The 17,638-nt window shown below is 39.4% G+C and overlaps 2 protein-coding genes across 2 annotated transcripts; one reads left to right on the forward strand and one right to left on the reverse strand.

Moving 5' to 3' along the window:
- The first annotated feature begins 1,841 nt into the window (after nt 1-1,841).
- Nucleotides 1,842-4,992, forward strand: LOC5501401. The gene is made up of 3 exons (XM_032369721.2): nt 1,842-2,999; nt 3,146-3,582; nt 3,948-4,992. Exon 3 carries the CDS (start codon nt 4,120-4,122, stop codon nt 4,990-4,992), a length of 873 nt encoding a protein of 290 aa, XP_032225612.2. The 5' UTR covers nt 1,842-2,999; nt 3,146-3,582; nt 3,948-4,119.
- A 1,231-nt stretch (nt 4,993-6,223) lies between these two features.
- LOC116611721 (RNA-binding protein 25-like) lies at nt 6,224-7,299 on the reverse strand. The gene is made up of 2 exons (XM_032372219.2): nt 7,041-7,299; nt 6,224-6,711 (listed from the first exon to the last, which is right to left on the reverse strand). Exons 1-2 carry the CDS (start codon nt 7,069-7,071, stop codon nt 6,224-6,226), a joined length of 519 nt encoding a protein of 172 aa, XP_032228110.2. The 5' UTR covers nt 7,072-7,299.
- Nucleotides 7,300-17,638: the final 10,339 nt, after the last annotated feature.

Consider the following 17,638-nt stretch of genomic DNA (forward strand, 5'->3'; position numbering starts at 1 on the left):
CAAACCGCTTCTATTACTATTTCCCATGACATCGCTACTGTTAGCAGGCTCTGAACTAGCGGCTTCACTGAAATAATTTACAACTTCTCCCATAATCTCACTTACGGCTTCCTCTAGGTCTTGTAACCAGTCCCCGTCCGCTTCTATGTGTTCCGGATCGAGCTCCTCTAGGTCAGCAGTTAATTCGCTTGCTTTACCCCTTACCTCATCAAGGTTGTTTGCGAACTGCCTCACTTTTGACTTGTTTTTCTTGTCGGGGAGCAATTCTTTGATCTTGTTTATGTTCCTCGTGCAATTGGACCTGACGACTTTTCTCTTCGCTCGGCAATTCTCCACATTCGACCGGGTTTCTGGCATTCTGGCTACTCCAATATTCTTCAATACATCCGGCTCGGAAGGACCAACTAGATATGGACGACGACGACTGTTAAGGGACTGTATTTTTAATGCTAAACGAAGAAAAAACGGCAAACTCGTTGCAGTTCGTTGCGGACAAAACCGAACTGTACAAATTACGAAGCAACCCCCCTCCCTAGTCCCGCGCGGTTCGGACACAGGGCTCCCGCGCTTGCGTAAGGGAAAATGCAAAATCAACATATGTAATCGTTCAAAACACCCTGTGGTTAGCTATCTCCCTCGCGCCTAAATTTTAAAGTTCCCGGATAATCGAGCGCGCCTAACAACAAATCTCTGAATAGTGAGTGAAACTGAGCTGATGTTAATATATAGATTTAGGCACTGCCTAAAAGCGATGCCTGCGTGGATGCACTTTTTTAGCAATACTTGTAGCAAATTTAAGGATATAGGGGATGCAAACTAGCTTTGGAGTAGTTTTATTTTATATCCATTTCCAAGTAAATCCTGGTGTCTTGGGTACATTACTAATTTCTGCCATGACACCCACCCACTGGGGTTTGACTCTCCAAAAAGTAGATAGGGTGTAGATAATCATCTTTTAGGGTATAAAATTCACCCAACTACTATCCCTCAGGGGGTGTTTAATGGTTATTCTAATACTGCTATCCTTTAGGGGTATCAAATTAATAAATTTTTGTATTCAATAGCAACTGATATATTTACCTCCCTCCACTCCCCTAGGAAGACTACGCAGGATTATGATGGATGAATGAATTGAATTGAGCACGAGAATGACAATAAATACTTATATTAACAAATGGGTGCCTTTTAGAGAATGCTTGTTTTTATTTTTTATCATTGTACTAATGCACCATTATTTGACATGAAAAAGTCAAAGCTGAGATCCAGCAGTATGGGATTGCTTTTAGTAGGAAAGTGGTGTATACACGTAAGTAGGAAAAATGCATGATGTTAAAAAAGGTGTTATTCTGAATTATTAAGAAATCATGGCTTTTAATTTAAAAGCATTTATTTAGGCTGGTGTCTTATCACATATAATTTGGTTGTGAAAAATTGTGCTATGGCAGAGTCTGCTAATAGGACTTTATGCTTGTACTCCTGGATTTCAAAATAGTACACCTGTCATGTACAGTATCTTTCATTGAGAATTGTTGTGCAAAATTGATATTTTAACTATAAAAAGGGTAACATCAAAACTTTGAAACTTTTAGAAATACGACAATCACCACCTACAATATGTATGTATGTATAGTCAGGTCTCTTAAGCATTTGATCGTTACAGAACTGACAAAAGCACCAAACTTGGTACAGTTATAGCTTATGGTAGTACTAACAAAATTAGAAGGGGTGCCCTTCCCAAAAATTCCTTTGTAGCAAATTAATGAGAATTAATTTTCGAATAAATCATTAGTTGGGCTCCCTATGCATATTTTGAATATTAATTTATGAGGCCTGAAATAAAAATGAATGGCGATATATGCGAATAAGTATGCTTTCCATGTTAATCTCAATATTTTTCATCGAAAAATATTCTTAAAAGCAAAAGCGAAAGATTATTTTAAGCATTGCTGAAAATTGCTAGTGCCAGTCCCACACGGCCATTGGAATTAAAAATGGCGGCTTCCAGGAGTCACATCTCCGATATCTGTAAGTATTGACGATTTTCTCGTTGCTTTTACCAATAATTGATCAATTTTACACCACTGGTATCTTGTTAAGGTCAGCTAAAGTCATCCAGATCAGTTTTTCGTCGAAATTGATGTGTTAATTAGAGTAAATACTAGAAATGTTGATCGTGTGGCTTCGATGGTTTCTTATCTTTCAGGCACATAAATGGCATTCTCCTGGAGCCGCTGTATCGTTTGCCAAAAAGATACAACTGAAGAACTTAAATGCCCGCTAAGATCCCTTGGTTCTTCACTATATGAGATATCCGCTATTTACGGCTCTTTTCTAAGAAACGTATCGGAGTTTTCTAGATTAGATGCGCTTCCATCAGTAGTATATTTGCCTACCGACACACAGACAGAGGAGCTTGTTGAGAAAGCAGCAGTTTGGCATAAGTCCTTTGTGGCCAGGCTGGAGGAAAACATATCCACGAAGTGTCAACGTATCCCACAAATAATAAAATCCGCCACATGGTTACCGAATTGCAAGATCATACAATCTTGCCCAGGATTTCTGGAGCAGAAGATCTTATGGCAGCAGATGCGATCTACCATTTTGACTGTATGACCGATCTACGCAACCGTTATAGAAGTCATGTTACAAGGAACAGAGTAGAGAACTTAGAGAGAGAAGATGAGAAAATAAAAGAATCGCAGGCCTATGTTGAGCTCACGGAATATATCAAAGATTCAGCTACTGCTGATGGCAAATCATTAGGTTAAGTGAACTGCATTCGTTGTACACTAGTCGCCTCCAGACTTTGGGTGTGGACAAAAAAATAAATAAAACGAGACTTAAAAATTCTCTTCTAGAAAGTTTCCCAGAAGCCCAAGTCACCAAGTTGTTGGTGACCTGCTGATGGATCTGGATGGACTGTTGCCCTTACAGAATCAAACGTAGCCTCATCGGGTGAAGCCGATTCCTTCTTAAGGGTGACTTATCTAAAGGACCAGGTATGTGGACAAATTTGTATTTGTTAAGCTCTACTTACTATATCACTTGATGTGTTTTATTCAAAGTACTTCTTTTATTTAAAATTGACTGTATTTTCGGCTATCATTTTAGACACGCCCATCAAGTTACTGTTCTGGCATAACAGAAACTAAAGAGCGAGGCGTTTTCACACAGCGGCGACCAGTTAACGACGGCTGAATGGGAGCAAACAATGAAGTCAAGCCCAACATTTCGCTTCTGGAATGCAATACTACACTACCAGATGCTAGTCTTACTAGTGGTGCGTGCTCAACGTCAGCGAAATTTTGTCTTGTATGTGGAAGCCTTGGAGGAGCTGGTCCCGCTGTTTTTCGTGTTGGACCATGTAAATTACGCCAAATGGACGTCAATTCACATCAGGGACATGAAAAGCCTTCCACAAAGTATCACCGAGAAGTTTCAAGACGAGGGCCAGTTTGTCTTGTCAAGGACTGACAACGACTTTTCAGCAATGCCGTTCGACCAGGCCCATGAGCAGGAAAACAAGATCGTGAAGAGTGCAGGCGGGGCAGTTGGACTCACAGAGAATCCGACAGCTTTCAGGTATGACTTATTAGTTGATCTAGCAACTTAACATGAACTGATTTATTACTTACACTAGATACAGTGAGCTGATAAATATAAGCATGAGCTTAAGAATAATCAATGATATGGTGTATTATAGTAAGGAAGACAGATAGCCTAATAGATAGATATTTTTCATAAATGACACGGCTGTTTCTTCGGGGTCGCAGTGAAAAGTTGAGTCTTGCGAAGCTCACAAAACATGACTGCCAGTGATGGAAAATTAGCATTGTCTTGCTTTCGAGCAATCTTGCTAAGCTCTCTTGCTGCCCCAATCGCACATTCATTATTAGGTAATCTATAGTTTGCTACAATACTGATGAAAACATTTTTCTTTCATGTAGGCGCTGGATGCTATCAGGCCCAGAAACGACACGATTATTACAACAGTTTTAAGGGCAGTACCTGGACGACACAGACAGCGAGACAGGAGATCGGACAAATCATGAGACGGGACTGAGCTCTCAGAAGACCTTCAAGATCCAAGTCAACAATCTGATTGATGTCATCCGAAAGATGGGGAACCCCTTCCTTGACAACTTTCCTGAGCTCGTTACCCTGGACAGCCGCGACTGTATGGATAATGAAGTAGCCGAGACTATAGTCAACCTTGATGCTCTTGGTAAGAGCCAGTATTCAAGCTTCCTCAAGGATGTAATCAAGGACAGAACGGTGGCAATTGGCAAATCCCTAAAGCAAAACAAGCTTCCCCTTTTTCGGAAACAGGCGTCACGCAACAAGTCTAAACAGTCCAAGACCATCTTCCTTTTGCAGAATAATGTCGCCCTGTTTGCTCAACTGTACATAGCTATGCAAAGCCGTGATGCGGACTTGAGAGAGTTCTTTAGCCATGAGGTTCAGCCATTCCCGCCTTCACTGTCAGAATTTGGAAGTCTTCGTCTTCCGACGGCCAAGTCCGACCTTCTCAAGTGCCTCAGTCAGCCCTCCCAACCAGAGCCCCCTACAGAAGTGGACTGCAAAGTCTGTGATGGGGCTGTAATTGTCCACTCTCTGCCCGTGCCCGGAGTGATGACATTCGATGACTATGCGGAAAATGTCTTCCTCCCATATATACGTAATCTGAGATCCAGACGAGTGGACATTGTTTGGGATTCTTACATCCCTAACTGTCTTAAAGAAGCGACTAGAGAAAAGAGAGGAACAGGCTTGAGACGAAAGGTGGAAGGGAGGACCAAGATTCCTCCAAAGTGGATGGAGTTCTTGCGTGATCCCCGCAACAAGCAGGAGTTGTTCCAATTCCTGTCGGTCAAAGTGGCTGAGTTCCCCTGGTTTACTGTCAGAAAGGAAGTTTACATCACCAGGTGCAAGTGCATCAAAGCACACCAAGAATGCACACTATTGTGCAAGTGCAAATGCCGCAACACTTGAACAGCCATGCAAGGCAAATAGGTTTTTGGGACAAACCTATATTTGTGTCAAAGAACAGCAAGGAATGGGCTCATTCAGTATACATCTTGCTGCTTAGATGATTGCCTTACTTTTATATGACACACTAGGCCAAGGAGTTGGAACGTGGAACGAATCTTACTCATACAGAAATGGACATTTTTCGAATAGCTGTATTTTATATACATATTGAGTTCTATATTTCATTGGTTATTTTGATTGGAATATAGATACAATATCAGTTTGCACGATAGACCAGATCTGCACATGCGCAGTAGCTGTTTAGTGCTAAACAGCAGACCCAGAATAGAAGAGTAGACACCTGATTTCATAGGTCGAGGGATATTTTGATATGGATATGGAAACATTACACAAAATTGTGAACAGGCGCTATGGTTGCTGATTGTAGATCTGCACATGCGCAGTAGAGGTTTCTTATGTTTAACTGTGCTCTCCGCCTTTTCGAACATGTAAAGCTTATGCAGATAAACAACTTTGCCAATTTGTTTCACCATTGCTCTTTTTATTTCGTTGTAAATAATTTTTATTTGAAATCAAGACTCGGGTACCCTGTGGTTTTTCGCATAAAATTAAACTATCCCCGTTAAAGGAGACCCTGAGCAGATTTTTTGGGCACCCCTTCTAATATCATTAGGTATGCCTAAAGGAATCTGTGTACCGTGTTTGGTGCTTCTGTCACTCCTGTAACGATCCGGCCAATTTTCCGGCCTAAAAGACCTGACTAGTATACGAGATTTAACTAAAACACAACTATAATATTTATGAAACATCTGAGGTAACAAAAACACAACTATAATAATTATGCATTATATTTTGGGTGCCAAAACTAAACCCAGCTATGATATTTATGCAATATTTGAGGTGACAAGAAATAAGACAACTATAACATTTTGATATATTTGAGTTGACAAAAACAAACACGTCTATAATATTTCTCTTTCGGATAGGCCTTTTGATTACTGTACACGAAGTTTACACACAATATAATGCAGAACGAGAATTTAACTCAACAGAATTGGGCTTAACAGTTTTAGCTATGCATTTTACCCAACCAAGCTAAGTATGCAACATCTGGCACACTTAGCTTGATAAATAAACTAAATGACAAATAAACTAATTGTGCATTACTGATTCTAGTTTGCTTTATTTGAGGTATTTGCTCTTACTCTCAATAGAAAATGATAGCTTTAGTCTAAGAAGAAGAAAGAAAACAAATAAGAATATCGATACAATTACAAAAGAATATCGATACAATATAGACACTCAAAGAAAACTCACCAACAAAAGCGGTAGTAGTGGAGGGCTGCCTCTGTTGTTTTCTCCTGAGTCTAGATGCCCTCTGTCGCTCACGAGCCCTTTCTCTTTGCCTTTGAGCAAACAAGCTGTCTTCTGCCATCATTGCACGCTGGGCGTTGAGTGTTTCTAAGTTTCTCTGCCTCTTACGAGCTCTCTGCTCGTCATCTAGTTCGTACTCCGAGTCCTTTTGCTTTTTCCGGACTCTTTGCTTACCACTTAACCTGTACTCGGAGCTCGTCTGTCTTTTTCGCACTCTTTGCTCCTCTGTGAGTACAAGGTCACGCTGTCTTTGCCGAGCTCTTTGTTCTTCTGTCAACACTCGTGGCCTGCGTGACCTCTCCTTCTCATTATTTCGCTCCTCCCCTCTTCTTGGTTCTTCTTCAACTATAATAGATCGAAACGAGATGACATGATATGAAAATTAGCCCAATGGTATAAAATATACCTAAAAAGTCAAGACAAGCGCGCGCAAGACTACCGCCATCTTGTTTTTGGGCACGAGTTTTAACAAAACCATTGTACACACACATTCTTCTCTGTAAAATAGAAGTATTTTATTCTTAAAAATAAAATGCTAGTATCGTCTGATAATAAATCCGTGAAAAACCTTTCTAAAATATACTTAAAAAGGCACTCAGTTCAAAACCGTTTGTTTTTTTTTAACATAATACCTACTGGATGTAAACATGAAACTATAATAGTTGTGCACTTACCTCTTTTATCACCACGTGAAAGGTCGTCCATGGTCACAGTGGAAATAAAAAACTTCTCAATATTCAATTTCTTGTTTCGCTTTGCGGGTTTGCGTTGTTCATAAAAGAACTTTGAAGCATAAGTACGGAAGTTTGGGGGCGGTGGTAAAAAATGTTATTTCCAGTTAGACTGGTTATAAACCGGTTATGTCCAGTTTGGTGATTGAGTTAACATCTTCATGACGTCATCGTGATTGACGTGTCACTTGACGATGACTCCTTTCTAGTTGGGCCGGGTGGGGCCTGGGAGTTGCATGATTAACTGGATTGTGACACACAGGGTACCCAAGCGATGACCGCAAAAACCAAGTCGCATAGTTATACCATATTTCCATACCTATGGAGCTCCGCGCGCGGCCTGCGGCCGCGATGGCTCCGCTATGATAATAGACAGGACTGAGGTCTCCATGCGCTTCTAATGCTGATATTGAATATTACATAGAGAGAGTGGTGAGTACTCTGTTAATATATAGATTTAGGCACTGCCCAAAAGCGGAGCCAGCAATTTTTTCCACTCTAAACTGGATGTATGTGCTCATCCCCACCTCCCCCCCCCCCCCCCCCCCAACGAAGACCAAACTTCAGCGAGGGACACACACAGGGACATAACAGGATTCTAAAATTCGATTTTGCTTCAGTTATTTGACCTTCCAACCCTATCTTAAATGCATAAAAATACATGGCTTATAACTTTTACTTTTCAACATTTTCATATTATATCCTCCCAATCCCCCAAGAGAATACCCAGAACAATGGCGCTATTAGTAGTTTTTATTGACAGTACTCAGGCTTCTATTTGCATAAAGAGGGATCTGAGCTATTATGTGTGTTGTACTTGATAGACAACTGATACAGAAAATATATTTCTAAATTTGCCATATAATCAGATATTGCTAAATTGGGAATTATACATTTATGTTAGTCTTGTTTTATTTATTGAGTATACTTTAGAGAATCTACAAAGAATTTTTAATGGGTCAATAGACTTCTTTGGGATCATACCCTAGAAAAAGGGACCCTCAAGTTTATGTGCCATTGAATAAGAGATGAGTGGATATTATTTGGATATTATAAAAAGGGACTATCCTGAAATAAAAATGATGACTGAGTTTATGCAGTCAGTACTATAGCCAATGTTGTTCAGCATAATTTCAGGTTGCCATGAAGCAAGGGGGAAGGTTAGGCTATAAGCATGGTGGTATGGGCCAAGGTGCTGTGGGTGGCTGGTTGCAATTGGTAATAGTCGAAGTAGTATGATTATAGATGTAAAGAGTGCTGAAAAGGATGATATTACAGACATTTTTAGCCTTTTCTAGACTATAATCATACTATGGGGCCTAGAGAGCCCAAAATTACATACCCCACAACACCTAGGTTAAAAACTTTCCACCCCCTACTGTAGAATATGTGATCCTCAATTCTACACCACCTCATATAAAGTATCCTAATCCTTTTTATACATTTTTACCAATTACTATATTCATTGGATACCAATCTGCAAATCTTTGATAAATCAAATCCTTTCATGTATACATCATCCCTTCACTTAGATCCTGTATTAAAATCAAACTTCCATCTTAATAACAACAGACATATCTATTGAACTACATTTAAATATTCCAACCCCTTTCCCCTGTCATTATTACATATGAGTTACTCTCTTGAACCATGTTCATGAATAAGTTAAAGCTAATCAGACATGAAGAGGGCCAAGCCATTGAGCAAATGCATAAGACAATTACAAGAAAAAAAGACTATCTACATTTGCTAATGACAGTTTTGCCAGCATTCATGTGTCAAAACTGAAAAAAATACAATCAGTTGGGTTAATTTGCAATAATGTTAAATACAGTAAGTAACTTGTATATGATAAGTATACGATAAATTATTTTGATGAAAGTTAAGGCTCTTATATGCGCAGGCGCCGATCATGGCGGCCACGATGTTTTTTGCTCTGTGTTTAATTTTTTGTATGATCGGTACTGTTCCTCATGAAAATCTCTCAATCAATGAAAGGGATTCGTCTTCGCCGAAACGCCCAAGGCAACACCAGTTCGGGTTTTTTTGCACTGTTTTCAAGCCTTTGCCAGTCTTATTGCGCTTGGCGCCATCAGGATTTCACCGATCGACGCGTTCCGTCACCAAGATATCAAAACATGGCTACACATCCCTAGCAATCCCAGGACATGATCCTCCGATTGATGTTACAATATTTATGGACATTTCTATAAACCCTGGCCCAGAAATTCACTTAGATTATTCTTCGAGACCTGCTATGGATTTGCATACAGCTTCGTACACTAAAACAACACCAACATTCTCTCGTGAGTCCCTCTACAGTATTCGCCGCCAAATGAGAACAAGGAATCTGTTTCTGAAACCTGTTAATATCTCATTATTTCGCACACTAAAGCACCTGGGTATATTCAGATTCAGAGGGAAAAGAGCTGGAAAGAGGAAGAGATCTGAAGCTAATTTACAACTTGAGTTACAACTTCATGTCAACACCGCGATCTCAAGTGATCCTGGCCGCAACCATTCTATTGTTCATGGAGCTAAGCTTTGCGAGAACAATAGCCAACACCTACCTGTGTTAATCACCACACGCCATGATTATTCGACCAGCGCCAACACTCATAATGCCAGGAACTCATCTAATCTCTTAAAAATAAATACTGGAAAAATTACACCGGACAGTGCGCCTCGATTACACTTAGCTACTTGGAATATTCGTGCCATGAACAGGAAAGCTGCATCTATCTGTGATCTTGTCATATCCAAAAGAATTGATGTCTTAGCCCTTGTTGATCCTTGGCTGACTGCTGAAAACACTTCTAAGTCTACCGTGGTTGAAGACACAAGCACCCGGTTGCCTGTTCCTAACTGCTCAGATCCCACTGTTGCCGATGTAATAAACACTCTACGGGACTTCGACTTCATTCACCTACCGCGTGCTGGACGAGGTGGCGGCATTGGTTTCTTTCTTAGAAAGGCTTTAAATGTTAAACCTAATACGTCGACTGTCTTTAAGGCTCTGGAATATGTTGATCTCTCTATCACTGCATCGAGCTCATCGATGCGTCTAGTCACCGTTTTTAGACCTCCACCGTCTAAAGTAAACAAACTTACTACTCGAATGTTCTTTGATGATTTCTCTGTTCTTCTTGAACACCTTGCAATGGATCCTGGGAAATTAATCATAACAGGTGACTTTAATTTTCACATTGAAGACCCTGGTGACGCTGATGCTGTCAGACTGTTGGATATGCTCGATGCAGCTGGATTCGAGCAAAAGGTAGTAGGTCCTACGCACAGAAAATACCACACCCTTGACCTAGTTGTTGTGCGGGACGCCGACTTGTCAGTGCGCGGACGTCCTGAAATCATTGCATTCCCTAACTCTGTATCTGACCATAGTGCCATTATTTGTGATGTTGACATGCCAAAGCCATGTGCCTCCAAGAAAATACTGCATCGGCGTCCGTTACGGAAAGTTAACTTGGACTCTTGGTGCAATGACATCAGGGATTCCGCCATCTACAGTTCTGCTCCGAGTGATGACTCTGACTGCAACGTCTTATGTGACCAGTATAACACTGTGCTAAACCACTTCATCGATAAACATGCTCCTGTTCGCACTTTTTCAGTTACACTGCGACCCTATTTACCTTGGTATGATGATAGTCTTAAGTTATTGAAAAGACAGAAACGCAAAGCAGAACGGAGATACGTTTCATCGAGATTAGAAATCCACCGCCAGATGTACGAAGAGAAGTGTAGAGCTTACAACACTGCAATGAATGTAGCTAAGCGGAACTTCTACAAGGATCAAATATCTGGTTCCAATCAGACGCAGTTATTTTGTTTAATTGATGGCCTTTTCAGGGTGAAGCCGGTTCCGTACCTACCATCATAGGAATCCCCTCAAGCTCTTGCAGAAGATTTCATCTTATTTTTTACTATCAAGATTCAGCATTTAAAGGACAACCTACGATCATCGCCCCTGTTAACGATGGAGATGTCAGTGATGCCAGCTCAGCCACAATGTGTGGCTTCATTCCCTGAGTTCTCTGCTGTATAAGTAAGTTATATACGTGATCTTTTACAACAATCAAAGCCTAAATCGTGCATATTAGATCCTGTGCCGACAAGTGTACTAAAACAATCCATTGATGTTATTGCCCCGGCCATCACTTCCATTGTCAACGCATCTTTGTCATCTGGTGTTTTCCCTACCTCTCTCAAGGGTGGAGTGATCAACCCTTCCATCAAGAAGCAGAGTCTTGACCGCGAAGCATATCCAAGCTACCGACCGATTACAAACGTTGCCTTCCTATCAAAAACACTTGAACGTGTCGCTGCTAACCAGACGATGAACTATCTCATCCCCAACGGCTTACTGGCTAAATTACAATCTGCTTACCGCCCCTTCCACAGCACAGAGACTGCTCTTCTTCGCGTCTTTAATGACATTCTGACCGCTATTGACTGCCAACAGGAAGTAGTACTTGTTCTCCTTGACCTGTCGGCTGCGTTTGACACTATAGAACACTCGGCTCTGTTGTCGCGTATGCAACATCGTTATGGAATTAATGAGATAGCACTCCAGTGGTTCAAATCATATCTAACTGGCAGAACTCAACAAGTCCTTATAGACGGTGTTCTATCCTCCAGCCAACCACTGTGTTATGGCGTTCCTCAGAGTTCTGTACTCGGCCCGTTGTTGTTCTCTTTGTTTTTCGCGCCTATCGAAGATGTTGTTCGTGCACATGGTCTTGGTGCGATGATGTATGCTGATGACACGCAGTTATATGTGTCCATTTGCACGTCTGAAGATCGGTCAGTTCTATTAAGGCTTGAAGTCTGTGTCAAGGATATCCTCATCTGGTGTACGTCAAATGGCCTCGCTTGTAACCCCGATAAAACGGAAATTGTACATATCTCATCTCGAATCACGTCAACCAACATAATTCCTGAAATCGACGTTGATGGACATTTCATCAAACCAGCCCAGGCAGCACGCGACCTCGGAGTAATCATCGATTCGAGTTTATCTGTGACAAAACATGTCAACAGCATCTGCAAATCAGCCTACCATTCTATAAGGAACATTGGCAGAATCCGGAAATACCTTGACCGCAATAACTGTGAGCAGCTCATTCATGCTTTCATAACTTCAAAACTAGATGCCTGTAATAGTCTTCTGTCTGGACTCCAAGAAAAAGAAATAGCCAAACTACAGCGTGTTCAGAACTCTGCCGCAAGACTGATCGTTGGTGCTAAGAAGAGGGACGCCATTACACCCATTCTTAAGGAACTTCACTGGCTACCTGTTGCTTCTAGAATAGACTTTAAAATTCTTACAATCACACATAAAGCTCTCCACAACCAGGCTCCTGAATATATCACTGAACATTTATTTACTAATGCTGTTCCTGTTCATCTGTGCTTTCATTTCAACCAGCTACATAATGACTCTGGGTACACTTTAGTCCTTGCTTTATTCACCTGAATTCACCTGAAAAAAGGAATACTTAGTCATTTCATAGCTATACCAGCTATATCATGTCATTACTTTAGCATGTACCTAGGCAAGCACTTTTTATCTCATAAAACAGCTTGATATAAAAGACACAGAAAACAAAAACAAACAAACACAGACAAAGAAAATTTCAAAAGATTTTTATAGAGAAGTGATAGAAAAATATTTTAGAGCTCTTGAATCTTAAAAGTAAGATCAAAACTAGAGAGTACTTTTTAGATGTCTTTAAGTAAGTATATACTTTGATTGCAAAAACATTCGCTTGCTACAGAAGGTAAATAGCCGGATATAGTTCTCAATCGATTATGCCAAACAGTACATCATTTCTCCAAAGTAACTGAGCATTTTTAGCCGTTAATCTCCTCCTAACTTAAGAAAATAAGCCTTTATTTGTAGAAGGAAGACTTTTGAGAAGTTTTTCACGATTTACACAGACATGGAAGCCAATAAACTGCCAACAAACAATCAGCGTTCAAGGATTTGCTTTCTTAGCCAATCCAAATCACGGTGGGTGATTTGAATCAATGACAACTACAATGAAGCTACGACTTAACTTTGAAGCGAAAAACAAGACAAATATAGGGAATTAAATAGAAACTGCTCATTTAATTTATATATGTTCGATTTAATTATCTGATTATTGTGAATAAAAAATATCCTTCGTGGTTTGTGTTTTCTTTCTGCTGATGAAAAATTATCTTGTTAAATAATAATATGATAACTTTACCTTCCTGCATTGATTTTGCTTCGTGACATCTTTATGAGAATAGCAGTGTCTATAAGTCCTCCTTTTAGCTGCTGCTACAATTGAAAAAACGAGACGGGCGGATTCACAAACACACGGCTCCATTTTACTATCGGCTCGTACGTAGGCTTCTAAACTTCTCAGTTTCGTCAGACAAACGCTTCCTCAAAGACTTGTTTGACCCTAGACCACAAACATCCCATTTGAATACGCATATATTCTCATTAAATACTATTTTCTATTTCTGTGAACATGCGAACTGACGCGGTAAAAAACACGTAAAAACGTAAGACCGAGTGGGGCCTGGGAGTTGCATGATTTACTGGATTGTGACACACAGGGTACCCGCGCTACGACCACAAAAACCAAGTCGCATAGCTATACCATATTTCTATACCTGGAGCTCCGCGCGGAAATGAGCGAATAAGGAAACAGACGAATAAGGAACTAAAATCACAGGTAACCCAAGCACTCGGTTTGTATTCTAGTACGAAAGAGAATTTGTATAGTGATAAAAAAATGGAAAATTAAAGAAAATAGACTTTCTAGTGGACTCACTTTATTCTTGTCTGTTTTTGGGATCTCTCCTGAGTATTATATTATATATATCATCTGCCAACCCAAACTATCAACTCTAAATAAACGCAATGAACTCGTGTCCTCGTGCCGCCACAGAAACAAAGCCCTGCTACGAAACAATTAAAGAACTGTTAATCCCGTCACCGTTAAATTTTCGCGCTATCAATTTTTCACACGTTCCGCACTGTTAGTTTTCGCCCCGCATATTTAATGTAACTCGCTATTGTTCCTCTTACCGCGTTAGCTAAAACTATCAGTCTATTATTATGTAAATTTCAATGTTAATAGTATATATACGATGGTAGGAATATTCTCATTAAATCCCCTGATGAGTGGGCAACCACGAAACAGACCTGTAGGGAAACCTATGTAGTTTGTATTTTTCTCAAACCAACACTATACACCGCTCTACTTTCGAGTATTGAGCACTTTCTATGAAAGCCTTCAACCATCATTTTATATATATATATATATATATATATATATATATATATATATATATATATATATTTATATTATTTTATATATATTATATTTTTATTATTTTATATATATTATATTTTTATTATTATATATATATATATATTTATATTTATATTATTTTACTCACTCGTTTCCCTTTCAGCACCAATACAAGCACCCATTCAAGACTTCCTTTAATTTTCCATTTTTTCATCACTAAATATACAAATTCTCTTGTGTACTAGAATACAATAAATATGACATAATACAGTATTTCCAGTTATTCGTAAGGCAACTGGCGTGATGTTACGCACGCTTTTGTCTTTTTGCTCAATTTAAACGTTCTTAAACAGAAGCTTTGTCAACCAAAAGCAAAATTTATATTTCAATTTATTGGAGCGACGTTGTCTTACAGCCTTAGCATATTGTTTGTCAATAAAAAGATTTGAAAGCGTAATTATTCCCAGAATTTCGGGCGCAAACTGGCGCGTTTTCAAGTTGATACCAACATCATGCACATATGTCATGCACATATGTCATATGTCATTTTTATGTATGTGTTGTTGTTGTTGTTTTTAATTTACTTTTATGATAATTAATTATACTATTCTTGGTGTGTCGTCACAACGTAAAGAAAAAAGGTAAAAGGACATTTTTATGTACTCTCAGCATCTTTAAACTGACGTTCGCGTTTTCTTTTCCTCGCTAACGCCAGCCCAGCGAAATACAAAGAAAGAGGCCTCCCTAGCAGGTAATGTTTAAATGTGAACAAAGTTCGAAATTCTATTGAGGAAATAATAAATATGAACAAGAGAGCATGAAGCATCGATAACTGGAGTTTGCCCTTGTAATTCTTTAATATTGATTTTCCTGATAACAGCTTTTAGATAGGTCAGCAAATCATTGTTCTACGGAAGCCCAGGCCGGTCACGCGTGAAGTTTAGTTTTGAATTTCACTTTGCGACTTCAACTATCAAATTGCAATCTGTTATCAAACTCCAACTTTCAAATTAAAGTCTATTATCGAATTCTAACTTTGAAATCGCTCTCCAATATCGGGCTACAACTTGAAAAACAAAAACAAACTCCCAAGTCGCTCTATTTTTAGTCAACATAAAATTGCGCCTTCGCTTTTGAGCTAGCAAGTCACCCTCGCAAGTCAATCAACGCTTTCGATTTTCAACTTCTCTAATTGCTCTCGCTTTTTAACTTCAAATTACAACTCACAAACCAAGATCGCTTTTCATCTCCAAATTACAACTCTCAAATCACACTCGCTTTTTATCTTCAAAATTCAACTCTCAAACCAAACTCGCTTTTCATCTTCAAAATTCAACTCTCAAATCACACTCGCTTTTCATCTCCAAAATCTAATTTCATCTCTCTAATCTAATTTAATGTCATCGAACATATTAATCCGTTAATGTGATTGTGACTTCATTCTGAAGATCGATTACACAATTGGATTTGAGAGTTGAAGTTGAAGTTGTAGAGAGATTTGAAAGTTGAAGAATTGGTCCGGTGGTGGGCGGCCACCACCGGACCAAGTGTTGATTACGTGGAGCGTAAGACTGCATTTTAATTCAGTCCATGCAGTCTTTGCTTGGTGCTCATCATATTATTAAAATAATGAGTGATGAGCACCAAGCATGGATAGCTATTTTATCCCTTGGGTGGCTGTTGAGTGTTTTAAAAGAGCCTGTTTAGGTGTCCGCTCTGGGGCACCCCATTTTGCTGATAGCCTAGGACGGCCAAATGATTCGCCAAGCTCTTTTATCGGGCAACGCCCCATAATGCATTTGGGTCACGATGCAACCACCACCTTCGGTAAGCCCGTGTCTTAGGTTTGTAGATCACTCAAGACACAAATAGATACCTTTATTTGAGGTAAAATACAAGCAACCATCAACTTGTGCCGAGCATTAGCACAGCGACAGGGATTAGAAATGGGACCGCAAAGCACTGTTGGAAAATTTAGATACCGGTTACTAGATACAGCGGTTTTTCACGGGCTGAAAAAAAACTCAAAATAGGGTGAAGGTATTTGTCTGTGGTCTGTTTTTTTTTTTCAGTTAAAAAATAGCCAGGTGTCAATGGGTTAACGTCGCCTAAATTACAGCCATATCAAAAGATAATAGAGAGATATTCAAGCAGAAATTATATTTTCCCGGAGGGAAGGAGCCTGATGCGAACAATGCCATCCCCTTCCAGGGGACCTTCCGGGCCTCCCCGCATTCTTACTTTCATTCGAACCTTCCCACTACTCCTTCAGATGAAGCAACACCTGGGATACTTTTAAAATTATTTGTCGTTGACATCGTATTCGCAGTATTAATTGTAGAAAAATTCTCAACATTATCGTAAGCTAGCTCTAGTAATAGAAAATATTATTGTTAATAATAATAGTAATAATTAATCTTGATCTATGTTCCATCGTTTTAATAATTTCTTAATAACTCTTTTTTACCCTGTTCATAACCCTCTCCACGTCCTGAATTCTTTTAAGATTGATAACCTTATTCGTAGCCTATAAGGTTATAAGAAGTGACTTCCTTATTCGCTTCTCCCCTCATAAGGTAGCCTGTGTGCATCCGGTTTCAAAACTCTTATTGTTTAGAATTTTTGTGGTCTGCTACGCACGCCACTCGCAATTTGTGCTGCTGAAAACTTTCATAGCTATAAAGATTATCCAAATCGGAGGTGAGTCATTTATAAATGTGATATTTTTGTGTGTTTAAAAGAGTGTGTCAGGATTAGAGTGTAGCATATTTGTTGAAATATTAGTTTTGACGAAAGATCTTCGGTACCATCAAAGCATCAATCTGAGTCTAACTGGTGTGAGAGCCCGACCGCCTTGTTGTAATTTCGGTCTCCAAAGTGCAAATGAACCAATGCGAATGGCAGCAACGCAACTGTGCTTTATCGATATTTCAAGATTTACTACTTGTATAAGTAACAAACCCTAAAAAGATGTAATTTAAGTGTCTATAATCATAGTTTATTTGCTGCCATTAGTTAGATTCGATTTTGTGCAGAAGTAGTACTTGAGCTGTTTGATACAATTCACAGCCATTTAAATGGCAAACAGCCTCGAAAAAAAGGAATTAAATAACCTTTCAGACTTCAATATGTGAACTAGATCAAAAAACTTGCTTTCTATTGCGACTTCCCTTCATGTTTGAAATGCTTGGCAAACAACGTTTAAGTTTGTTGACCTGAATACAAAATCCT

Source organism: Nematostella vectensis, chromosome 4 (genome assembly GCF_932526225.1).
Source record: "Nematostella vectensis chromosome 4, jaNemVect1.1, whole genome shotgun sequence".
NCBI lineage: Eukaryota > Metazoa > Cnidaria > Anthozoa > Actiniaria > Edwardsiidae > Nematostella > Nematostella vectensis.